The sequence below is a fragment of the Mus pahari genome, chromosome 7 (genome assembly GCF_900095145.1).
Source record: "Mus pahari chromosome 7, PAHARI_EIJ_v1.1, whole genome shotgun sequence".
Lineage (NCBI taxonomy): Eukaryota > Metazoa > Chordata > Mammalia > Rodentia > Muridae > Mus > Mus pahari.
In genome coordinates, this window is record NC_034596.1 from 7325364 (window position 1) to 7351793 (window position 26430).

A 26430-nucleotide genomic window follows, 5' to 3' on the forward strand; every position below is an offset into this window, starting at 1 on the left:
CAGGAAGATTCCTTTCAAGAGGTCTCAAGCTAAGAGGAGCACTTTGCTCTCCAAGTAAAATAATTGTGAGCTATAAAGATGAAAGATTAAAGACTGAGAGGATAGGGTGATTTTGAGTCAAAGTTTCAAATATCTGCATAGTAAGTCATGAAAACTCTCTGCAAATATTCATGTATTCCCTGTGAATTAGCAACTCTGACCTGTAGATTAAGTGCATGAAATGGCTTTCTTTTATATTTGGATAATTAAAGTGTAGAAAACTAATGAGGTGAAGAATTTCAACCTCCTTAAGATATGGAGCTAGTTTGTTCTCATGCTGAGTGGCTTCAGAGCCTTGTGCAGATTGCCTGCCAGTAATGGCAGTAACTGTTCCATCGTTAGGAAACAGTAGTTATTACGGAAGAAGTTTTTCCTAGGCACTATTTTTAGTAATTAGCACCCAAGTCGCCCTGCTTGGGTGTATGCTTCGTTGTTGTTACTTTGTAGCTAAACCTCAGGTTTTCTCCTCTATGAAAAGGAAGACACCTACTTTACAAGGCTGTTTTGTGTGTTAAATGAGAAAGTGCTTAACGTGCATTCATGTAATGCCTAGAAAATAGCAGATAATCACAGTTCTTTGATAAGTGTTTGCCTAATGTGGAGCATATTTTTGTCATTATATATGAAATTTTAAAGAATAATATCTCAAAAGCAAGCTCACTGATTAAAATAAAGTGACACTTGCCATTTATAAACTGCTTACTGGCCAAGTAAGCCACTGTCTTAGTTAGGGTTTTTCTGCTGTGAACAGACACCATGACCAATGCAAGTCTTATAAAAGACAGCATTTAATTGGGGCTGGCATGCAGGTTCAGAGGTTCAGTCCACTATCATCAAGGTGGGAACATGGCAGGCATGGTGCAGGCAGAGCTGAGAGTTCTGCATCTTCATCTGAAGGTGGCTAGTGAAAGACTGAGTTCCAGACAGCTAGGGTGAGGGTCTTAAGCCTACACCCACAGTGACACACCTACTCCAACAAGGCCACACCTCCTAATAGGGCCACTCCCTGGGCCAAGCATATATAAACCATCACAGCCACTATGCTTGTGTTTCCAAAGGGACATTACAGAGAGGGAAACATGACTTTACATTGAAAGAGATAAAGCAGAACTAGGAATACCTAAGGCCTACACTTTAGCTTGATTTTTGAAGGGAGGTTTATATTGCGAAGAGCTGCTGACAATCATGCAAGGAAGGCTCTGTGCTGTGTTTCCTATTTGTATGTCGTAGAGGAGGAAAGCACACAGCCATTACTGTACCAAGTGGGAACTGTAATGAACGAACGGCAAGGGTATGACGGTGCTCTCCTGACACGTCCAAGTATTATTGTCATGATCCTCCCTTAGTCACAGCACACAGCATCGCCACTGCTCTTCCAGAACAATAGTGCCTCTGTAATAAGCTAGCCAAATGGTGGTCTATGAACAGCTCTTAAGATTTACTATTTTTAATATTAAATTCTATTACATGTTTGATTTCCAGATACTGTGAAAAATAAATGCGTCTTAGTGAAATACACGTCATACCTAAGCATCATGCTCTTTTCCCACAGGCACGTCTCAGAATGTTTCTTAACTTCTTTTCGAAAAACAAACGCCTGAATACTGCCACTGACCCCAAAATGTGACCAGTATACAAAGTCTTAATATGTTTATTTACGTTTGTCTAATGTCCAAAAAAAAAAAAAAAGAAGAAGAAGAACTTGATTGTGCCTTATTATCAAAACTTGACTTTGAGCTAAGTGTGGTTGTACACACCTTTAATTCCAGCCCTGGGCAGGCAGAGGCAGGGCCATCTCTATCCATTGGAGGGCAGCCTATTCCATAGCATGTCCCAGGCTCTCCAGAGCTATACAGTAAAGCCCTGTCTCAAAATAGAAAAAGAAAAAAGAAGAGAAGAGAAGAGAAGAGAAAGAAACACCTCTGGGACCAGTGGGTAAAGGCACTTGCTTCCAAGCCTGATGGTGACCCAGATCTAATCCCCAGAACCCACATGGTAGAAGGAGAACCGACTGCATGCAGTTGTTCTGACCGGTACATATGTGTCCACATGCACAAATACACCAAAAGCAATGTAGAAACAATTTTTTTTGAGGTTGGCTCAGGTAGTTTTCTGGTGAAAATGTTTCCTTTGAGCAGACTGAGCAGCGTGGACAGTCCCTGTGTAATGGGGCCGTAGCATGAGGAAATGACTGTCATATGCAGAGCTTTGGAAAGCTGCTCTGCACAGCTGTGTTAGAAAATTAGGTCCACTTCCTTGGTCTGAGTGGATTTTTTTTCATTTTGTAAGTAAGTTTCTGTATGAAGAATAAAAGAAATCTCAACAGTGACTTTTTCTACCAAACTTAAACTGTAAATTTTACTGAAACTATCTTAAATGGTGCCTGGGGGAAGTGTGTTTCAATTGGGCAGTAGTTAACTGTTCTCCACAGACAGAATAGGGGAGCCTGTCCGATCTACTGAGTATTGGTTGTGGCAAAAAGTCTCTGGTCTTCTTGTGTTTGGGGAGGCAATGAGGCATTCAAAGCAAATATTAGAACTTCCTTATTGTTTTGGTCCATTCCCATGATTTCAGAGTGCACTTTAATTCTCAATTTGTTTCGATAGAGATCAACCAAATATAACCCTGTGGTTGCTCGTGTGTGTTTAGTTTCCCTTACATGCAGTTTTGTTTTGACATGGGTCACAGTAAAGGATCATTTGTAAAAATAATGGCTTGCTTCCTGTTTCTGCCAGCTGATTTGATCAGCCCAAAGCTCCTTAAGTACTGTGGGTTACACAACTCATGTGGAATCTATATGATACTTTCAGTTTGGTAGTAACTGAATTAACCATTTATAGTCTCCAAATCTCTGAAGACAATTTGGTCAACATGGGCATCTGATTTTGAAGTGAATAAACTTGAAACTAAAATGAACAGTGAGTTTCCAAGCAAGACTAAATTATCAGATTTCTTGGAAAACATAATGTTTTCGTTAATTGATTGCACTCTGGTTAGCTATAGATGTACCAGGAAAGCTTTTTTAAAAAAAAAAATCATTTCTAACATCACTGTGTGAGATGTTTGTGACATGTGTTAGCATATTTTTCCATGTTCAGAATACAGTAGGGCTTGGTTCTGCTCTCCTAAAGGAAAAGCCATGGTATGAATGCAGGTGGTTCTCTGCATGCTTGCAGACATAACTGCCACTCTCACCATGTGCGGTGGTGGCCCATGGTGGTTTTAATTTGCATCTTACTGACGACTAATGATGTTAAACATTCTTATATACCTGTCGGCCATTGGTATGTTTCTCTTTGACTAATGTCTATTCAGATCCTATTCTTATTTCTTTTTCAAGATTTATTTTTAAGTGTGAGTGGAGGGAGGGTGTGTGTGTATGAATCTAAGTGCCTGTTAAGGTCACAAGACATCAGATCCCCCGAAGCCAGAGTTTCAGAGAGTCATGAGCCACCTGATGTGGGTGGTGGAAATTAAACTCTGGCCCTTGGGAAAGCAACAAGTATTTTTTCACTGTCAAGCCATCTCTCTTCCCCCTTCCTCTCATTTTTCAATCAGATTTCTTGGTTGGTTATTGATTTGTTGAATTGCTTATCTGCTTTGGATGAAAACATGATGTGTAAATGTTTCCTCCTAGACTGCCTCTCCCACTTCTCAGTTGTTCCCTTTACTGTGCAGAGCGCTTCAGTTTAATATAGTTTAATATAGTTTAATGTAGTTTAATACCCATGATTGCAGTAGCAGCAGTGGCTTGAAGAAGGTGTCTGATCCTTGGAGAGTGGAGTTGCAGTAGTTGTGAGCCACCTGACTTGGGTGCTAGAAGTAAACTCAGGACCTCTGGAAGAGCAGTACATGTTTTTAACTGATGAACTATGTCTCCAGCCCTATTAATTAAACTCATCCTTAAGTAAAAGTGGAATTGTTTTCCTGATATCTTTTGGGGAGTAGCTTGTTGGTGGTGTATAGAAACAATACCAATTTTCTTTTGAATGGTGATTTTCTTATTCTGCAACTTTACTAAACTCATTTTTTAGTTCCAATAGATTTTCAGTATTTTACTGTCTACAGTTTCATTCCATCCTTTCTGATTTGATACCTTCTGTTTGCTTCTCATACCTAATTCCCTGTCATGGAACATGATGTTAACACTGGGGTCCTTGTACATCGCTGGTATGAGACACATTCCTTCTATACCTAATTTGTTGTGAAATTCTGTAATGAAAGGATGTTATATTTTTGTCAGTTGATTTTTCTGCATTGTTGGCATGATTGTGCAGTTTTTGCTTTCTGTTCTTTGAATGTGACCTGTTGTATTTATAGATTTATATTGCCTTTATTATTACCTATTAAAATGTGATAAAGACATATGGAGAAACCTAAAAGAGGTTGAGAGAAGAGATTTTTGGTTTCATACCTAAATTATTAACTAACATTAGATGAAAATGTATTTTAATTAAATTATAAGATTGAATGAGGGTAGAAATTCCAACCATAGAAATGTAGAAAGTAAAAGAATGGGAAATGTCATCTTGTAGTTCTTGCCAAGAGAACGCTGTTTTAGCTGTGTAATACTTTACAAAATAAGTCCCAAGAGAAAAAATATTAACCAAAAATTATGTGACTTCCTTTATCATTATAAAAGCTTACTCTTTCAGGCTCTTCAGGCGATATAAGAAATACAAGTAGTGACATCGTTGATGGTAGTACAGAGATTGAAGTATAATAACTCGGTATTATAAACAGCATAAATCAAGTTAATTTGGGGATTTAAATGAAATGAACCCAAGCCCATGGGAGGGGAAAAACATATGAAAGTAAATCCAAAAAGAAATAGCCTGGGTAAGCTTGAACCATTAAACAAACTGGATAAATCAATAGTCCATACCCTTTTGGAAAATAAAAACCCATTACCAGATAGCTTCACTAAACATTCAGAGCATAAATAGTTGTCGTATTTTACTAAACTTTCTAAATACTGACAAAGGGCCCATGCTTTGCAATCCGGTGAAGTCTTTATATACAAACCTAGACACAAATGAGAAAAGAAAGAGACAGACCGTTCCTAGTTACCAGCCTAGCATGTTACTGTACAATACTGGCTGTGGCCAGCCTGGCTTCCTTACCACATTGTCACCCCTGGACCTAGAAGTCTCAGTTTCTACGTCCTTGTGCTGCTTCCTCAGCTGTTCCCAAGCAGCCTCTCCTTAGGCTGAGGGGTCTCTTCTAACAAGGTGGGAGGAAGCTCTCCACAGGGAGGCCTCCCAGGCAGAGGAAGCCCTTCCAGTCTCAGTGTCATTCACTACTTTGCACAAAACCACACATTTGAAAGCTGCCAAGTCTCATTAAAGCCACAGTATCTCTGTGGCTTTCACAATGAAATTACACATTAGAATTACTTAAAAGATAGGATTCTGAATCAGGAGCTGGAAAGTAATTGGCTAATAAAACGCCACTTCCATTCCTGAAGGAGTTTTCATCGTTTTTTTACCCCTCAGACTCCTAAAGCGCGCTGCCTGGTGTTTAAGTGGCAGCCGAACCCCTGCATTACACTTGTAGCTTTAGAAAATGTACAGAACATACTTTCCGTTGGAGCTGGAACTCTGCGTTTTGTTTAAAGTGTTGGAAGCATTTGCCAACACATTGCTACCAAAGCAGCAGTTTAAGTTGTCTGAAAAAGCTGTTGCCCCTTTCCTCTCAAAACATTTTCACTCATCATCCAGGCCATACAGGTACCCCAGAAGCAAACCCTCCTTACTGGACAGAGGAGAAAAGCCAGAGAAGCTCAAAGTATTGTGACCAAAATGGAAACAAAATAGCTCAGTTATTGTGGGAGGAAAAAGTCTACAGGAAATAGCTGAATACTTAGCTGAGAGATGGGACCAAGAAAAAGCAAGATATGACCAGAAAGAAAAACCGTCCTTGGCTTTCACTCTCAGATCCCTGTTCCCTACTAGCAAGAGACACAAAGGGAGAATTCCAGGGGACACCTAGCCAAATTTAGCAGTTGGGCAATGTCATCAAATGGGTTACCATAAGAAAGGAACTGCCCACAGCAGAAGATGAGAAGGAGACTCAGCTCTCAAGGCCCACGGGAAAAGTACACTGATACATAGAAATACATGAAGGAGCTGGTCAAACAGTCATTGATATCTGAAATCAGAGAGCAGACCCACAACTGATGTAGTGCAGCCATTATAGAGAAGAGAAGAGCCAGCATATCTAATTTATTATAAAGAAACATTTCAAATGAAAAAACTCTTAATTCAGAGTCACAGAAGAATGTCTTTCAAAAACACAAAGAAAAAGGACTTGAGCTGAAAAGACCAGGTAGGCTAGGTGGCTTGTCAGGTAGAGACCAGCAATTCTGACAGCTTGAGCTGGGTCCCTGAAGCCCACGTGCTGGAAAGAGAGAACCAGTTCTGTCCCACATGTTACAATCCACATATGAGCACTTTGTGTATGTTTGCCTGCCACACACATACATAATAAAATATAAATGTTAAAATATAAAAATGATTTAAAAAGAGAAGACTAAACTCAATCTGGAAATGATCAAAAAATTTGAATAGATATATCTTCAAAAAAAGAAATACCACTGACCAATACATATGTGAAACTCTGCCCAGCATCGCTAATCACCAGGGACATTCAAATCCCAGCCACAGAGTTGTTATCACTGGGGATGTGGTAGGATAACTATTGTTGTGGCACACCGTCCTCTAGACATTACATGGCCATTGCCCTCTTGAACAGTGTGCAGCAGTAATTACGCTCATGGGGGAGGGCTCACAAGCCCCACACCCACACTGAGAATTTATAGACAATGCTGGGAAAGAGTTTTTCTTAGTGTAGCCATCCGTAAGTTGCTGACAGTCCTGAAAGTAACTCCAGGTAAGCTCATTGGGTGAAATCATCTCTGTCTCTGTTGTTGATGCCCTATATGGGGTGAGTGTCTTTTTTTTTTTTTTTTTTTTTTTTTTTCTGTGTTTCTCTGAATTACCCAGAGGCTACTTAAAAGGCCAGAGTGGGCCGAGGAGATGACTCAGTAGACAAAGCACTGGCGATGCATACATGAGGAACAACTTCAGATTCCCAGATCCCATGTAAAAGCCAAGCAGGCTNTTTTTTTTTTTTTTTTTTTTTTTTTAAATTACACAACGGCTATTTAAAAGGCAAGAGAGGGCCGAGGAGATGACTCAGTAGACAAAGCACTGGCGATGCATACATGAGGAACAACTTCAGATTCCCAGATCCCATGTAAAAGCCAAGCAGGCTTGATGGCCAGCAGAGAACAGAGTGAAAGATGGATGTACAAGGTGCGACTGCTTACCAGAGCATAGAGTCACAAGTTGAAATTCTGGTGGGCACCAAGCCAAAGTAGGAAAAGCTGCATGGTAATTGACGAATTCCTAAAGGCTCAGAGTAGAGAACTCTGAAGTTTAAAATTCCAAGGAAGTCCTAGACATGTAGGATCTGTATTTTGAGATTTGTCTCCCAAAAGCTCAGTCAGGTTGTCACAGAAGATATTGTAGTAGAATTATTATCCATTTGGACCTCTGGCAGAAAGCAGAGACAAAAAACCACTCCGAAATACACAAGAATAATTAACACACACAAGAGTAACTAAAATACACAGTGTGCTGCTAACACCGTACTTAGAGCACTTTCTTTCGCCTGTTACATCATGTCTAGCTAGCAAGAAAAAAATTACAAGGCATGCTGAATAGAAGAATGCACAGTGAGAAGGGAAGTAAGCAACAGACCCATATGTGCAGGGATATGACAATTAGCAGGCCGAGAATTCTGAGCAGCTATGATGAACATGCTAAAAGCACTAGGAGAATGAATGGCCAACATGAACTCCTTCAAGGTATGGGAGTAGTAGCCATCCAAACTACTGTAACAGAAATGAACATGGCCTTTTTTTGAGTGCGTGAATAACTTGAAAATGGCTAAGTAAAGAATTTCTGAACTTGAAGATATCTCAATAGAAACCTCTACCGTCAGAAAGTAAGGAGAACCAGGAATAAATAGCACCTGAAGACTTCAGGGCTCTGCAAACTTGTGACTTGTGTAACAGGAATACTGTAGGGAGGGGAAGAAACAGAAAGCATTCTAAATGATAATGACTAAACTCCTGGGAGACACCTCAGAAGACACCACCCAGGATTAACACCCCCTAAAATAGTTAAGCACGCATGTCCAAAGGACAAAGTCAAAGACAGGGAGAAAAAACACACACCCTACTTACAGAGACTCAAAGGCAAGCATCTCTTCCAATTTCTCAGAATTCACACAACCAGGAAGAGAGAAGATGTGATGTGTTTCATGTGGAGGAGGAAAAAGAAAAAAACACCAAGGGTAAGGAAAGAGAGACGCCGCAGACAGAAACAGCTGAGGAAGTCATGGTCAGTTCCTGCCTTTGCAAGAACTGTGTCCCATTCTTTTGAAAAAGCAAAGATAAGGACAACATATATGAAGTTTATAAGCATGAGGTTGAATAAATGAATTAAAATTAGGAGCTTTGCTGTGTTACATAACATTAGTTCACCAGTGGCCCCTTAGTCATGAAGCACGGGGAGGAGGCAGAGGGGGGACTGCCACTGTGAGGTGTAGGCAGACTGTGCACGTCCCGTCTTCCCCTACCTCACTGTTTGCTGTAAAATGACTTGCTATGTGCATGTTTACATTTGACATGCTTCACTGTATGTGTGTTTGTTCAACTTAAAATGTTTAAGGATAAAGCCGGGACTGGTGCCAATCTGACATCCTAAGTTCATAGTGGAAGGGGCAAATTAACCCTCGTAAGTGGGCGCTCGTTTCTAGATGTGCACTGTGGCACATGCATGTACACACACACACATACATTAAACAAATTTCCAATTCTGTTAAAAATTAGGGGGTGGCCGGAGAGATTGCTCAGTGGTTAAGAACACTGGTTGCTCTTTAAGAGGACCTTTTGATCCCCAGCACCCACATAATGACTCAAAACTGTAATTCCAGTCCAAGGGGGAGCCAACATCCTCTTCTTACATCTACATACACATGGTGCATGGACATACATGCAGGTACAACACCCATACACATAAAATAAAAATTTTTTTAAATCTATTGTCTCTATTTTCATTTTTCTGTTCTGTGATCTTTTAATATTATTAAGGTTCCCCATTTATATTACCATTAACAGATTGTATATAACTATTTTGACCTTTCTTGTCTCCTGTAGAGATCATGTTTTAATAATGACCACATGGTAAATAGTGTTTGGCTTAAAATGGTTTTAGGGATGCTCATTTTCATCCACAGAAGTATTTGGATGCAGTTCTTGTTTTCTGATGGAGCTAGTTTAATACTTTTTGTCCTTTGACACTTTACAGTGAAGTTAAGAGATACTGCTTTCCAATAACTGATCTAATCCATTGGGAATATATTTGGTTCTGTTCAAAATTAATCTGACTGTTAACATTAGGAATAGCAGAGCCTTTCAAAAGGGAACTGTCTAATCAAGGGAACCTAATCCATAGAAAAAACGGTGACAGCAACGGCACCTCCCATTTGACCCTCAAAGTCACGTCAGTGTAACTGCTACAGTGCAGTAGTACTAGCTCCGGCTGCAGGAATCCTTCAAGGGATGGTTAATTACTATCACCACCTAGGAAGACTCAGAGAATACCGTTCCTCCTTCCAGCAGTTAGCCCCAGTGCCTCCAAGGAATGCGCATAGGTTCTACCCAGAGGAGCCACAGGGTAAGAATGCAGTCAGCTTTAGTTTGGTCTGACCAGGTCCCTAGTGGTGTTGCAAGCCTGGAAACTGTCAGCAGAACCTAGGAAAAAGACCAGATATGCGGCTACTCCAGAAGAAAACCTCTCAACCAAGTATGTTTTCGTTCTCCTAGGTCGTCCACACCTTTCTGCTCTTCCCAACTATAGAACGGATGTCTGAATCGCCCAACGGCAAGTTTGCCACTCCACTCTTGTGTCAGTTTCGATACCTGCTCTATGCTACCAGCTACTTACTTCTTAAGCCGTGTCCTAACGTAATAAAATCTTTGATAATCCAAAAACTCCTGGGATATATGAACTTTAAGCTTGAACTTCCTTCGACGGACATCCTTCAACCATTCTGCCTTGGTGAGCGTGTTTTTTAAAAGCGTATATTTGTAGTTATAAGGAAATGTTTACAGAGTAGTCTCAGACAGTGCATGAAGATCGGGGATTTAGCTGTTCAACTCTTTCTACTCCAAGCTTAATCTAAGAACAGAGCTTGTGACTCGGTGAGGGGAGCTTGTATGAACACTGGAGAGAAGAGCTTTGGGGTTCTCTTCTGCTCCTGATTCCGCACTGTGGCTACGGCAGGGCGAGATGTGCCCCAGCTAGTACACAGCATGGGCCAAGTCCTCCCAGGAATCCAGGATGCCCTGGAGTTGAGCATCTGTGAAAACAGCCTCATAGACTCAGCAGGTTACAACCGTGATGCTCATCTTTAAGTCAGTTTAGAAGAGTTTAAACTACAAAGAATAAATAATCACCATGCTAATATATTTTGGTACTGGATGCTTTGCTATGCATTCTTTTCTGAGTATACCAGGAAAATAGTGTTGCTAATCTGTATTGTTAGATAATAATTGCTTACTAGTATTTATAAATGACTAATTTTTTTCTTTTGTATATGGGTGTTTTGCCTACATTGTATGTCTAAATTACACTGCCTGGTGCCCGTGAAGGCCAGAAAAGGTCGACAGATCTAGATGAGAAACATAAGAAAATATTTTTGCTTCTCTGTTGGTGTAGATAAAGTCTAACTACGGTAACCAGTGACATCTGTATGTTGACTGAGTGTGTAATGCATATATGAGCACTTCATTTTTTGTCTAAGCAAATGCTTAGGTAAAGGCGTTTTCTAATCGCATCTACACAAGAGTTATAGCTGCCTTCTTAGAGAACTAGACTCCAGAAGTCACAAGTGAGAACAGTTCTTCCTGCAGTTCCACTGATTGGCCTCTAGCTGTGTCTTCCAGCAGCCTCTGGTGTATTCAAAGGAAGCAGATAGTTTAACCGCAGCACAAATTCCCCTTCTCAAGAAGAACAACCAGAGCCTCCCAGCCACATTGTTGCAGGCCTTCTCCACAGCCAGAGTGGGCTCACCAGCTTCAAAGTAGACCCTAAAACCTAAGCATGCACATGCCCTCTTGTGCCGGTTTCATCTGGCCTTCCGATTCCTTGGCCCTGGATCTCCATTTCCAGCCTCTGAGTGGTCGGTACTTCAGTGTCCTCAGTTTCTCCCTAGTCTGTGTAATGTGGTTGCAGGGAAAGGAAGCAAAAACGACTTGTCATTCTCTTGGAATCCTCCACTCATGACAACTTGGATATTTAGTTCAACCTAATAACCCTGGGGGGGTCATTAGCCACGCTAATGTCTCAGACACCCTAGGCAGCAGCCCCGTTCTCCTCTAGCTCGCCAGTATGCCTCCTCTTGCAAGAATCATCACAAACAGAAACTACCTCTGTCCAGCCACCTGGTCATCCCTTTGGTGACTTCCTGAAGGGCAGTGCTCATAAGAGATGGCCTCAGGCTGGCTAGTGAGGGCGGTTGGTGAGCCCTGCCACATCTTATGCCTTGTAGATAAAGGTAACCAGGATTCATAGCAGCCATGTCCGTGCTGAGGCTGTCAGGGTGTTTGGAAAGCAGGGCAGGCCAGAGCTCATTCCTGGTTCTGCTTTTGGTCCAGCCCCGCACTCTCTGCGGGCCTGCCTCGAGCTCTGGTTGCCCTGCAGAGAGTGACCTTTAGCTGGCTGTTTGACTTGCAGGCTGCCTTGCAGTATTTGCCAATTATGTAATGTCTGTGCTCCAGGAGAAATCTTACAGAAACAAATGGAGGAAGTTTGCTAGTCCAAGTAGTAGATTATAAATCCTGCCCTGTCTAGATAGGGGAGCAGTGTCCTTTAGTTTGTACACATTTTTGTTGATTTCGGCTCAGAAAACTTCAAAAGCTGAAATGTTCAAGTGTTTCAAGTGCTGCTACCCTTTGCAAAGCTCGCGCCCCAAGCCTTCTACTCCACCTTCCCTCACGGGTGCTGAGTTCTGTGGCATTAGAGTTCTTCTCCAGTGGAAGGAGAGAAATGTTATTTCCCATCTAGAGAGTGGCTCTAACTCAATTAGCATATAATATAAACATTACCTCTGCATTCATTAGGGTAATTAGATTGTAACTGGATTGTCTGAAATGTTATTTTTAAAGACTATACATGGATTCCCCCTTAATTCAACTCCGGAATGTTCGCTACTACATATTTTCCCTTGAGTAGATGTGCTTCTGTCTCATGAGAAATAGGCTCCCACTCAGACAGCTAAATTAGATTTTCTGATCAAAGCTAAAAGAAAATATATTTTAGCTCAACACTATCACAGGTCAAACAGTTAATTGTTTAAAATGTTTGAAGGTCTTTTTTTGTTAGGCTGAACTGACGGGTTTTTTTGTTTTGTCTTGTTTTGTTTTCACATTTTGAGTTTGTGCATAGTAGGTACTAAGGTACTTGAAATGCTGCTACCAGTACTGTTTTGCCCTCATGATATGGGAGAAAAACCATCCCTAATTTTTTGTCATTATCTTTAATCATTTTTACAGTCCAGTCATTATCCCCCTCTAGGTTCGCCCTCCAATAGCTCCTCATCCCGTTCCTCCTCCCCTGTCTCCAAGAGGCCGGCCCCACCCCACCCTGACAGACCTCCCCACTCCCTGGGGCCTCAGCTCTCTTGAGGGTTAGGTGCTTCTTCTCTCACTGAGCCAGACCAGGCAGCCCTCTGCTGTGTATATGTTGTGACAGCTAGTGTATGTGCCCAGTTGGTGGCTCAGTGTCTGAGAGATCTCAAGGGTCCAGTGAACAGATGTTTTAATTCCTTTCCATTACCTAACAAGAGAAACATAGCCCAAGACATGAGGAGTTTCTGCCAGGTTATGGTGTTTTGTCAAATAATTCTGTGAAAGGAACTTCTATAATCATTCTCCTTCTTTAATATGGAAATGACTCTTTAAGCTGCTTAATGAACTAATGATAGCAAGTTTCACTACAGATCACAGATTTCTTCCATTCGAATATTTTCATTTAGTCTTAGAATATTTTTTTTTTTACTTTGAAGAACCCAGACAGCCATGTAATCTGTCAGCTCAGATGCACCGATTTCATCTGTTCATAAAATCCACCTGAGGACTTAGTGACCAGAGGACGCTTAGCCTAAAACCCAGAAAGAAAGGAGGGTGATCCTTTGTTCTAGGAATATATTAATGTTTTCTGAATTTTTTTAAACTTATGTTTTTAAATTATCTTCTAGTCTAAAATCTGATGGTTGTAATAATCATCGACCTGCCGACCTCTGGTTACGTTTTTTCACTGTAGTAAACACACTGTTACTTAGATAAGATTGTACATCTGCACACTCACCAAATGTTCATAATGACCAGGCAGGTAGCCCTCTCCGTGTAGTGGGTAATTTACTGGAGTCCTGCCTTATAAAGAAACAGAATGAAGTGCAGAAACAAGGAACAGTTTTTCTAAATTATGGAGGAATTTTAGACCGGCTGGATTTCTTTTTTAGACCTAGTTTCTATGTTGTTATATAGCACATTTTGCAACACTGGCAAAGATGGAAAACACTACAGGCAAGGAAGGCTAGATAAGGTCCCTACTAAATGTCTTTGTCTGGGTTTCTGTGCGTGTTTAATCCTGTATAGTCTTTTCTCGGGGCCTCCTGGTTTATGCTGTCCTGCACCACAGCTCATTCTGTGTTGGGCCTCTGTTCTAACTGAAGCTCTTGTCTCCAGGACCCCCCCAGTCCCCAAGTCTACCTTCCGCTCTGCTTTGCTGCTGTGCAGCCCTGCCACACCCTGCCATGCCTAGGAATAATCAGAACGTGTTCAGGACGAGGCCATCCTTAGAAAGGCTCTGTTCAGGGAAACCTCCAATGAATACAGATGCAGGATGGTGCCTCCCTCCTCCCCGGCTAGAGTTCCTCTTTGCTCTGACTCAAAATACCCAGAAAATTCAGAGGTTCCAGCTTCAAGTTTTATCTGTTGGACTTGAGATGAGCTGTAGTTAATAGAAAGTTTGGTTCCAGTGGCCACAGCAGATAGTAAGCTGTTTTCCTAGTATACCAAGAAGGAACTGCAAACACTCCATGGAGAAATGATTAGCACTCCATCCCCACAGCTAGCAGGGATGTGGGTACTTCCAGCACTCTCCCTCTTGTTGTCCTTAGCGGGTCTCTGTCTCCTGTATTCCGAATCTCATGGCTCCTTCAACTTCCTCTCTACCATTGACAGAAAGAGAGCAAAGAATAGAAATAAAGCAAAAGACTGACTCCTGGCTAGAAAGAAGCATGCTCCCCACGGTTCTCTTGTAGATTAGAAGCTGCACTCCTCCATCTAAAGAATCTGAAGTCACTGATTTCAACTTGGAGATGAGGGCCTTCCTGTTGGTCTTCGGATGATTGTTTCATGTCTGCCACAACCGCACCCCAAGCTGATCCCGAGACTCATTGTTCATCGAGCCAACCACCTCCCTAACACCTAACAAAACCAACTAACAGCACTCCCGAGACCTCAGTGGGGTCAGCCTAGCGTGGTAACCTCAGACTCGGGCGGCTCTTTACCTCAGCCTTTCTAGCCTCTTGAAAACCTCCATAGATGTGCCTGTCTGTAGCAGAGCCCCTCTGTACCCATGATTACAATAGTTTACATTTTAAAGAGTATAAAATAGAACTCTTTACTCTTTGATTTCTGTTAGTGCTATTAAGCCCCTCCCTCCTCTTAAGAAGGAGGTGAGCATACAAACTCTGTTCTGCCCAACCAAGACTTGTGATAAACACTAGAGAAGTTCTCCCTTGTAAATGTGGCTGCTGTTGAGTATATAGGATCTATTAGAATCTAAATTTAAAGATGCTCCGAGTAAGCAGAAGTGACCGACAGTCATGTTGCTAAAGGATGGTAATGACTGACCTTGGCTTTTGTTTGTTTTCGGGGTCAGGGGGAGCTAAGGTACTGATGGGTAGTCGAGGCTAGCCTCAAACTCTCTCTACGTACAACAGCCTGCTCAGTGCTAGCTTCACAGCTGTGTGCCACCACACTGGCCTGGAATGGTCACATTCTGCACTGCAGTATATATGCCCACACTACAGTACATTTCATACAGTACATGTTCCACCTCCACCGTTCACCTACCCTGAATAAACTGTGTCTGTCTTCAGTGATGCCTTCCAATACCAGCAGTCTTTATCCTCCAGAATGACTGCAAACCAACAATTCCAGAACAGTTTACTGTAACTCCTGGTAGCCGCAGCAAACCATGTAGCTCCAAAGAGCCACACAGTTTCACCCATCCCCACATTCTGGTTCAGAAAGTTCTTCGGGCATCTCTTTAGAACCTTCCTTTTTCTTCTTCTCATTAATTGTGCTTTTTCTTCCCTTGCATCGCCATCTCTGGGTGTTATGAGTTAATGACTGCTATCAAGAGAAATACTTAGACTTCTCTGTGATTATGCACCGCACTTGTCTACCTGCTTAGCTCATCAGTATGCTTCAGCCTCCATCTTTGGCCTCCGTTGTGATGTCATGTATGGACCGATTTACACTAAACAGGCTTTTCTTCCCCACCCCCCCAAACATACCTAGCCAAACAACCATCCCTCAGCCAGCCCTTTTCATTCCTGTCACTGACCCCTTCTTTCTTTTCGCGTGCTTGATGTAAGACACTGGGTAAGACAGTGAGTGAGGCACGGCCCCTAAGTTAATAGGAGAGTGGGAGAGAGCTGTGGACAGTTCAGTGCCTCCCAGTACCTACTGTCAGGGGACAGATATGGCACCTAAGTGGTGCTCAGAGGAAATCAGACCTAGATCAGTTACAGAAGAGAAGATTGCTTGAGTTTGGTCCTGAGAGTGACAGGATGGTTCAAGGATATCTGTATGCATGCGTGGGGACAAGCCGTGGGTTGCACAGAAGGCGGCCTTCTGTGCAGACGAGGAGCACTGGGAAAACCCAATGACACTGGGCTGCTGTATGGTGAATGCCCTGTTGGTCCTTGGCCATCAGCCCTGGCAGCTGCCCTGAGCCCATTACCCTCTCTCCTGTGCATCCTGTGGTGACTCTTGAGGTTAAACATTGCAGAGGGCTGTGGTAGCAAAGAACTAGAGCGCTGGCTTCCCTGTGAGTCTTTAACAAGCGAGCATATTAAGGTTTTTTATGAAACCCGAGTAAAGAAACATTTTCCCAGGTCAGAGCCTTCCCTTCGAGCTCTCTTTTCTGTTCTCCTGTACTGAGCACTTCCTTCCCCACAGCGCTGGAAACTCAGTTGCTGTGGGCAGCCACTGCCAGGAGAGTGTGTTTCCACTGAGGAAACTACACTTCTGTTGGTATGATTATCTCTGACCACTGTGCTGCATTGGGGGCGTGGCTGAGGATTGACAAAGATGGTGTCCACTGAGTGACTACTGGAAAAGAATCGGGGGGGGGGGTGTCTAAAAGGAAAGAAAAAAATACACTTAGATGGGAAATGACAAGGAAGGAAAGTGGAAATAGGTTAGAGTATATTCCCAACTGAAAATTTGGTTTCCAGAAATACGAGCTTATCAAAGTATTCAAATTTTTTTTCTCTGTTCAAGTCTGTTCTCGTTTCGATGTTTGGTCATCTACCTCTTTTTTGTTGGTTTCTACAAGTTTTAAAATATGTCCAGATGCTAGTACTTTTGCAGTGTGGTGCATATCTTTCTCCACTCTGTAGATGGTCTTCTAATGTCCAGAATAGGCAGCTTCTCTCAGAAGACCCTGGGGGGCCACCATCGGGCTCCCCGCCCTCCTGAGGAATGTGGCCGCAGTTCAGATTCAGACTTGTTGACCTGGGGTTCCAAAGAGCGCTCTGAGTCCCGTGCTTGCTGTGCGTCACGTTAAGGGGCTTCCCCTAGGCTGGCGGAAACAGTCATGGTACCCAAGTCAGGCACTGTCCCTGCAGTCCTGCAGAGGCTCTCTCCCTGGATGCTGGCTGTGTCACTTGATGGTGCTGGTCAGTACTCAGGTGAAGCTCAAGGGCAGCCCTTTGTAACTCTCTGGAGCCTTAGGTTACTATAACTCTCTCCTCTCCCCTCCTCAACTCTCCCAAAGCCACCGCATTCACCTACCCAGATGCACCTGTCCTGGATGCAGAATGCAGCTAGTTTGTTCCAGTCAGACATGGGCAACTGCCACTGAAAACACAGTTTACCCTTTATAGCTCCCAGTGGTGGGGTACATGTCACATCACAAGGGACCTCAAAGGGAGGCAGCCGGTTAGATTAGGAAGCAGAAGGGACAGATGACCCACAGCCTGCATTGTAGATTTCCTGGAAGGATGAGATGAAGCAGGTAGGGAGACCTAGGATTAGCCATGGAAATTCTAAATTCTCTGGGTGGTGTCTGTTGTCTGGTCCCTGGCCCTGGGGTGATTTCGGGTGGAAGAAGGTAGAGAGCTAGGGTTCAAGGCTGATGGGTTAGCGTGCATAAGAAAGGCGTGTTCACAGGACAGTCTCTGTCCCTGACCTCAAAGTATTGATGACCAGGACTAGGACCTTTGATTAGATGCCCTCCACCCTGATAACCCTCCAGCCTGCCAGTGCAGTAGAAAGGCCAGCTGGAAACGCGTGCTGAGCGAGCTCTTGTATGGGCTGTGGGAAGGCAGAACAATACGCAGCAGCCATGGAGGGGCCTTCCAAGGTCCCACATGTGTGGTTTGAATTCTGCTGTTTTGCAGCACTAAATGCGTGACTTGCTGCCTTGTATTTGGTATTTGTTAATAAAATCTTATAGCCAAAAAAATCTAAACTTTAGCCACTGTTACTAAAAACTATTTCTGATTTAAATTTGTAAAACAGAGCCCAAAAAAGTCCTTCTCATTAAATCTGAAGTGTGTCATGTTTCTAGATGTTTCCAGAGACAGAAGTATAATCTCTTAATGAAGACTTCTGAATTGTAAAAGTAGCAGCCAGTGTGTTTAAATTGCTTACTTCCAAAAAAAATTCTATTGGGAAGATCTCAAGTAGATTTTTATTTCAAATGGAAATAATTTCCCATTGCTCCTCCACTTCTGAGACAAATAATAAGGACCTTGTTTGCCCTCTGCCTAAAACAACTGAAAAAACAAAACCAAATAAAATGTGAAAACCAAGTTTTTAGGACACTGGATGTTGGATGGTGAAGAGCAGAGATTCTGAGAACAGAGAAAGCAGTGAAGTGAATTTTACAGTTGTCTCCTGCTTCGTGTTTCCCAGGTTGCTGTGCGGGGAGGGGGACCATTATGGAGCTCTTCTCCATGGGACAGAGCGTGTTGGTCTTATTCTCTGTGATGCATTGACTTCTGAGAGTCTTGTGGCCAGGGTAGGCTGCCCCTCGTGGAGTTAGCCAAACCATAGCCGTGGCCCTCTGTAAACACAGCTTCCTTTTGCAAGCCCGCCAGCCAGCTCATATGCCTCCTTTACAACCACCCGTATCTCATGTCACACAGCACTTGACATCTACAGAAATGGAACATGTGAATTTGCTAAAATTAATTGGACATTGATGTTTCTCCAGTATATTCTAAGTGTTTAACTGTTTGTTGGTTGGTTGGTTTGTTTTTTTAATAAAGCTAACGCTGCCTACCTCGGGAGCCAAGAAATGGTCCAGATAGTGAAGAGAGATGATGACATCATAAAGGAGCATCTACCTAAGGTAACCATTTGGGGCTGTCATTTGAGGCATGTCAGTTGATGGCTAGAAATGCTGCCTGAGGATACAAGGCAAGAATTGGCTAAGAACTGGATTTAAGATGCTGAAGTTACAATTCAGCCGGAGTTCTTCTGTTACCCTTGAGTTACGTGGTATAAGCAAAGCTGATTACAGCTACATAAATAACTTTTGCCACTTGTTTAGTTGAATTTATCTTTAAAATCAAATACTTCCCTGTTTAGTAGTGTATTATGCTAAGAAGTCTCAATAGTGTCTGTAAAATAAATGAGTTATTTTGATATATAATAATTAAATCAATGGGAAAGAACTATCAGTGCGTGCGACCTAATGGCCGCTTAGCTGGCCTTTCTCATTCTCCAACATGTAAGGCTTTCTTGTTACCACAGAAAAAGCAGCTTTCTGAGCTGGAAAGATGGCCCAGTGGTTAAGAGCACTGACTGTTCTTCCAAAAACCCAGGCTCAATTCCAAGCAGCCACATGCCATCTTTAACTCCAGTTGCAGGGGATCTTCAGGCCTTCCTGAGCACCAGACACGATAGACATACATGCAGTCAAAGCACCCCTACACTGTATTCATAAAATAAAATAATCAAGTTTGAAAAAGCAGCTTTCCGAGGTATCAGGTATGCGGCGCCTGCAAACACGAGACTCAACACACAGATTTATTTGGAAGCCCAAGTCTCTGAAGTTGTAACACCACCATGGTTTGGAATATACCCAAACCTCCTAGTATATGAATGGCCATGGCACTTCTGGGACCTCATCTGTCTGTGTCATCCTGAGGAGAGTAGATCTACACTGTTTGTTTATTTGTTTGTTTGTTTTTAAAGATGTATTTTTATGTGTGTTGGTATTTTACTTGGATTTATGCATGTGTGAAGGTGCCAGATCCCCTGGAACTGGAGTTATAGACAGTTGTGAGCTGCCCCATAGGCGCTGGTAATTGGGCCCAGGTTCTCTGAAAGAGCAGCCAGTGCTCTTAACCACTAAGCCATCTCTCCAGCTCAAGTCTATGCTATTTCTGTTCTATGGCTTTGGTTTGCTGCTGAATTCCATGCACAGCCCAGAACTGCATGGTTAAAATCCCACATCCACACAAGTATTACATGTAGTTAGTCTGAATTGAGGTGTTTCAGAAGTATAAATGCAAGTTAATTTTTAAAACATTACTGCCTGGTGCTCAGAATATAGATCAGTGTTAGAGAGCTTGCCTGATGTTGTACAAGGCCTGAGTTCAACCCTGGCACAGGCAGAAAAACAGTATCTTAAAAGGAAAATATTTCATTAATACATTTATTACATGTTGACATATTTTCGACATATTATAGTAAAAATGTTTAAAATACATCTAAAGTAATTTTACTCATTCCTTCATACTCTTTTTAACCTCGTTACTAAAATTTTCTTAAATATACATGAACCTTGCCATATGCTTTTTAAGGCAGCACTGACCTAGAACTTTACAGTTGATGTGTAACACTGACATCTGCTGGGTACAGAATGATCCTGATGGGCGATTTACTCGGATAGAGCCTGCAGGTCAAATCCCAGATCACCACAGCCTTCTTAAGCTGTGAGACATTAGACTGAAGCTTGTCCATAGGGCTACTCATAGTTCTGTAACCTCCCAATACAACTTTCTGAAAGCAGGCATTATATGTGTTGCTTTAAAAAGATTTTACAATATTAAAAATATTCCCTCCGACAGGACCTTGGGAGATGCCGTGTCTCTTTGGTTTGCACCCACAGCCATCTTTATGTTTCTTAAGCAGCAGCTGTCTAGAGGTAGAAATTTCAAATGAAGAGGAAGCTGTTACTAGCTAGATGGAGAAAACTGGACAGGGAGAACCTGCTCTCCAGGGCTCTCAGATACTTCTAGCATTGAGGCTATGAAATTACCAGAAGACAGCATTTTATTTTGTAGTTAAATTATAACTGAGTCTGTTTCCAAAATGCATTTTAGTTCTCCAGGTTGGAAATTTGTAAAAATAGTTCAGCTGCTTTATAGTAAGATTGGCGGATGCTCACTTCCAAAATTCCCACTTGGGGAATGACGGGGCCTGTCATGTTAGAGCCGGTCCTACCACCTGGGGAAGCCAGCTGCTGTAAAGTACTACTCATTCTGGATCCTGTTTGTGTGTTTGTGCTCAGAAAGAGGTCAGAGAAAGGTGCTAGCTTATTCCTGTGCCGAGTTAAACCCATATGCACGGGTAATCATTCCCAGATAGAGGTCTGCTCGTGGCAACTGGGGCAGGACTGGAAGTTTCCTGAGACGTTCTTGAGAGAAACCTGGGAATATTCTGGTGACTAGTCAACATTTCAAGGTTAGTATTAACACAGGCTCAGGAATAAGCTGTCCAACTCCAGGGAATAATTGTGCACTATGACGATAACATTAAATGCACACATAGAATTTAAAGCAACTAGTGTGCATGTTGTTGATCCTGGCAGGATGCAGCTCCCTTGCTGTGACTCGGTAACTCCTCACAGCCAGTCACTGACTGCCTTCTACCAGCTAAACAGCACCTCTCTACTCAGATAGGTTTGTCCCACTTCCTCAGTGTTCCAAAGTGAAGTGAAGTGCAGACACAAGACCGCTTCATGTTACATAATGAAAAAGGAGGAGACATACTACAATTTAATTTTGATAAAGATGGCTCAGCATACTGTGTCCCATAGCTTAGGAAAGTAATGGAACTTAGCAGGGCCCGTGGCTCTAGGAAGGTGGGCATTGCCTCCCTGCTTCCAAGGTTGGTTTAGTCAAGCTGAAAGCCCTGTTCCGGAGACTGCAGATGCCTCTGCCTTGGATGCTCTGTTCAAGGATGCCCTTGTGCATGTTTCCACCTAAGCAGAGGAACTCAGAACATTCAGTTTTTGAACCAGCATTGATGCTAAAAACCTTTTACATTTTTCACTTTGTTCAACTCACAACAGTTACAAACAGTATTTTTTGTACCATCTAACCAAGAAGCCACTTGAAAACTACTCTAAAAATAGTCCTGCTACCACATCCTGCCGAAAGCTTCCTGGAGCCGTCTTCCACCCTGATTGGCAGGCATCGGCTTGAAAGTCACATTCCGATTTTCTGCCACTGATTTCCATTGTTGGCACACAGAGAGGTTTTACTATTCTTTAGGAAAACTGACCAATTTTAACTCCGAAAAGTCTAGGCCAGCTGCCTTCCTTGCAAGGTCTGGAGATTGTATGCCCAGGACTGGACAGCTGCATTGACATACAGTCTCCAGTAGCAGGTAACTGCTTCCCTTTCCAGAAGAAAATACAACATCATAGTTGTGTCCGGAAGAATATAGCAGCCAGGTGACATCAGAGGTTACACCGTCTCTTCACCTGGCTAAATCCCACTTTTCCTTTCACTTGGCTCGCACTGACTGTCCCCTCCAGGAAGTTTCCCCAGCTGCAGGCCTACAGGCCTCCCCCTTGGCTCGCTGGCTCACTGTTTAAAGTTATATGACATTTGTCACACACAGTATGTAAATGCGCAGCCTTCCTCTCACCCCAAAGGAAGGAGCTGCTCTTGTCATCTGAGGCCTCAGCACAGCTCACAGCCTCTGGTGGATCGTCAGCGCTGTGTTCTGGGCAGCTCAGTAAAGAGACAGATCCATTCAGGAAGCTTCCATAGAAAATCGTGTATTGAAATACAGTGAGCAAAAGGTTTTAAAATTTAATTTGTGATATAGTACTGTGTGCATCTTTATTAACACATTGAATAGTAAGAGGTGACTATGGGTGCTGGAGAGGTAGCTCAGTGCTTAGCACTGCTCTGGCAGAGGACCCAAGTTCAGTTCGTGCCCTCATATCAGGCAGCCCACAGCCACTGTAGTCCCAGCATTGGGAACTCTAATGCCTCAGGCCTCTGTGGACACCCACACTTCTGTGTATATATACATATAATTAAAATTAAATAAACGTAAAGATATATAACAGTCAAAGTTACTACTGTGAGTTTATAGTAGTGAGTGTAATTAATTCATCTGTTAGTCATCTACAGTAAGTTTACTATGATTTGAATATATATGTATTTATAACATAGTGGCTGATTGCCTGCATTTATAATCAAAAGAAAAATATTGGAGTAGATAACACATTTATACTCCCAAACACTGGGTCTCTCTGGGCCTGTAGACTCCAAGGTAGCCCTACATTAGGGAAAGAGAGACTGAATAGTATGATGTCTGTCTTGGACACTGAGTTATAACAAGGTGACAGCATCTAGAACAGTGATTCTCTACTTGTGGGTCGCATCCCTTTTGGATGATGAAATTCCTTTTCATAGGGATTGCCTGAGACCATCAGCAAACACAGATATTTACATTTTGCTCCATAACGGTAGCAAAATTGCAATTATGAAGTAGCCACAAAAATGAATTTGTAGTTGGGTCAACTTAGCATAAGGGACTGTATTAAAGGGTCACAGCACTAGGAAAGTTGAGAACCACTGAACTGGGGTGATATTGCAAATATTTGGCAACCACATGATCTAGCCACTGACCAGTCAGAACACAAAGCAGCTGCTAACAGCCCATTCAGGGATCCCAGCATGTATCAGTTGTCCCTAAAAAATGTGACGAGATTGCCCCAAGAGAGGGATCATTTGGGGGAAAGTGTTGGAATATTGGAAAACAGTTACGTTTTAGGTGGCATGTCTGCTCACAGGCCTCTAGAAGAATGGCAGCAGTGGGCTCAGGGATGAAGTTATTGTAGAGGAAGACTCAGAGGCACTTATTGGACGTGCGATATCAGCATATCACTTGTGTATGAGGTACTTGTGGAGTAGCCAACTGAATACATGCCCAGATATATGCTGACTATAAAACAGAAACAGGGGAGGCTGGGCTCCATTTTGGTTGTGGCATGATGGGCCTGTAGCTGAAGCTGTGAGCGTGCACAGTGGCTACTTACAGAAGTATGCAGTATAAAGAAGGAAACATCTCAAGATTGAGAAAAGAGAAAGGGAAAGGAGCCAGTTAATATGAGAAGCGAGGCCGGGAAGGGGCATAAGGTGAGCTCTAGAACAGAGCAAGCCAAGGGAGGAAAAATCACCTGTGTGGTGACTTGGAGCTATGACCCAGATCTGTGCGGGAGCCTCCGGGGTCTGCTGTGCTTTTCCGGGCACCTGGTGTATCTGCAGTAACAAAAAGGCCAGCGCTCCCTTATCCTGTCATTGTTCTCAACTATAAGGGGATCCGTGTCTCCTTCATAGCAAAGTGAACTTGTGTTTGCTTATAAACTTGAAGTTTTCATTTAAAACTCACTTAGGAGGGAAATTCTACACTGCCGTGACCATCCTTGGCCCAAGCTTATGGAAACAGCTGTTGTGTGCTACTTCCGGGCTGAACCCGAGTATCACTCTGGGCCCACAGGAGTCTTCAGTTGTTCTTAGAGCACAGTGGGAGAAGGCTGGCAGCTGTGGCAGGGCAAGGGTACTGCCTCTGCCCTAGGCCAGGCTACCACGTGGCCTAAAGGAAGCAAAGTACTCTCTGTGGGGGAGGGGCGCTTCTGCCCTCGCTCTGTCCCCACCTCTGCTTAGCCTGCCACAGCCAGAGGTGTGTTCCCCTTGTGGGAACAGCCCCAGTACAGTGCCGACATTTGCACAATGGCCATGCAAATCCTTCTGACATGCACACGTCCCGCTTGGTGGAGCATAGGAAAGTGCTCCCTGGACCAGCTCACCAGGACTGCCTTTCCGCCAAGCCCCGCTCTGAAACGGATTGTGTTAGTTCTGCCTGTTTAACTTGAAACCTGTCCAGAGTGTCGTGATCATCCTGGAAACAGATAGGCTTGTTTTTATCTCCACCATGTTGATTTGACCTCGGGCACTTCATCCACACGAGTTGCATTAGCATGCTTTTAGGTTCTCTAGGGGAGCCTGGCTGAGAAGAGGTGAGTGTGGGAGAAGAGAGTCCTCTCCTCGGTGCCACAACCCGGATTCAAACTCAAGCTCGGCCACGTGCTTCGTTGTGGGATGTCGTTCCCATCCATGAAATCATTTAATATTAACGTATTCTCAGATAGTTGTGCTATAATGGTAGCTATACCTCCCGTCTTATAATTCAGACTCCACACAGAGTGTCCAGTGTATATCAGGCATTCAGTAAACATTCGTTATTACTTTAATAAAATTAGTCATAGCCTAGACAGACCTTTGAGTACATTTTTTGAAAGACTGGTCGCTTTTACATGCTTCTGTAGTGAGAGCTATTGAAAGGCAGGTGTTATTGATATTAAGAGTGTGGCTGGGCCCTGGAATGTCCAGTCCACTGGTCCACAGAAGAAACCTAAGTGAGCTGTATTTTGGGATCCGTGAGTCGGGGAAACTGTTGCTGAATTTTTACAGGTCTGGGCTCAGTCCTCAAGTGCAGGGGATTCCGATGAGCTGGACTCTGTGGCCTCTCAGTTTCGTTTGACTACTCAAGCGCATCCCTCTGAGGCATATGACCCAGGGAGCACTAGACATGGGAGGGTAAACTGCCTTCCAGGGCCTGTACTCAGCGGCCTCTGCAAAGGAAAGCCTGCCCTGGCTCAGCTCCTCACTGCGCCCCAAGGCTTTAGATGAAGCTGCTTGCTAGATACTTGCACACACTCCTGGAGGGAGGAAAGAAACTGTGGCGTCTGCGTGCTAATCATACATACCTTTGCATGCAGACTTGTCCAGCCAGCAGAGATGCATCAGGCAGAACCATGATAGGCCCTGCTCCCTTGTTCCCCTCTTCCCACTGCTCTTCCCGTGCCAGGAAAGGGAAGCAGTGTTTTATAAGTAAGAAGCATGCATTTTCTCCTCTGTCCCTGAAATATAATCTTTCTTTTTTTAATTTTTATTTATTTATTTATTTTTGGTTTTTTGAGACAGGGTTTCTCCGTGTGGTCCTGGCTGTCCTGGAACTCACTCTGTATACCAGGCTGGCCTCGAACTCAGAAATCCGCCTGCCTCTGCATCCCAAGTGCTGGGATTATAGGCGTGCATCACCACTGCCTGGCTCTAGTCTTTTTTTTTTTTTTTTTAATAAAAAGTATTACTATGGTATTTTACTATGAAGATCTAATGACCTGTTTGATCCCCTGGACCTATATAAAGATGGAAGGAGAAAGCCACACATTTCTTAATATTTTTAGTCATCACTGTAGCATTCTGAATATGATTTTACTTTTTTGCTTTTTTGTAAAGACTTAGAGAGTACATGGCAGTTTTTCAGTGGAGTACAGCAGTTTATAATATAGCATCTGTATGGTACACACATCTTTTTTATGTACACATCTAGATAAATCTCCAGGAACAATCTTAGTAATGCCTCAGAAGAGGCTCTCTTGCCACTCAGCCTCGTTGGTGTCACCTGAAGAATGAGGTGAGGTGCTCTCCCTAAATGCAGCACACTCTCCTGTCACACTGAGCCTCCTTACAGTGGCACGGACCCTTAGAGTGCGGGTCACATTTCATCAGCCACATTGAGAAGCCAGAGGCGATCTGACTTCTTTGTATCCATTCAGCAAACCTGTCCATGTGCCTACTGAAGGGCTGAATGAAAACAGTAAGTTCACGGTCACTAGTCTTTCAGTGACTGTGTCTGCTTAACTCTCTCCCTCCCCCTCCTCCCTCTCCCTCCTCCCTCCTCCTCCTCCTCCTCCTCCT

The 26430-nt window shown here is 43.2% G+C and overlaps 1 protein-coding gene across 1 annotated transcript in view; it reads left to right on the top strand.

Moving 5' to 3' along the window:
- The window catches only part of Ldah (lipid droplet associated hydrolase), a 77322-nt gene that overhangs the window by 48857 nt on the left and 2035 nt on the right, over nucleotides 1–26430 (top strand). Inside the window, exons 5-6 of the mRNA XM_021202464.2 lie at nucleotides 9935–10169; nucleotides 18685–18767. Of these exons, the coding sequence (XP_021058123.1) occupies nucleotides 9935–10169; nucleotides 18685–18767 (318 nt within the window). The remainder of the gene's footprint in view (nucleotides 1–9934; nucleotides 10170–18684; nucleotides 18768–26430) is intronic.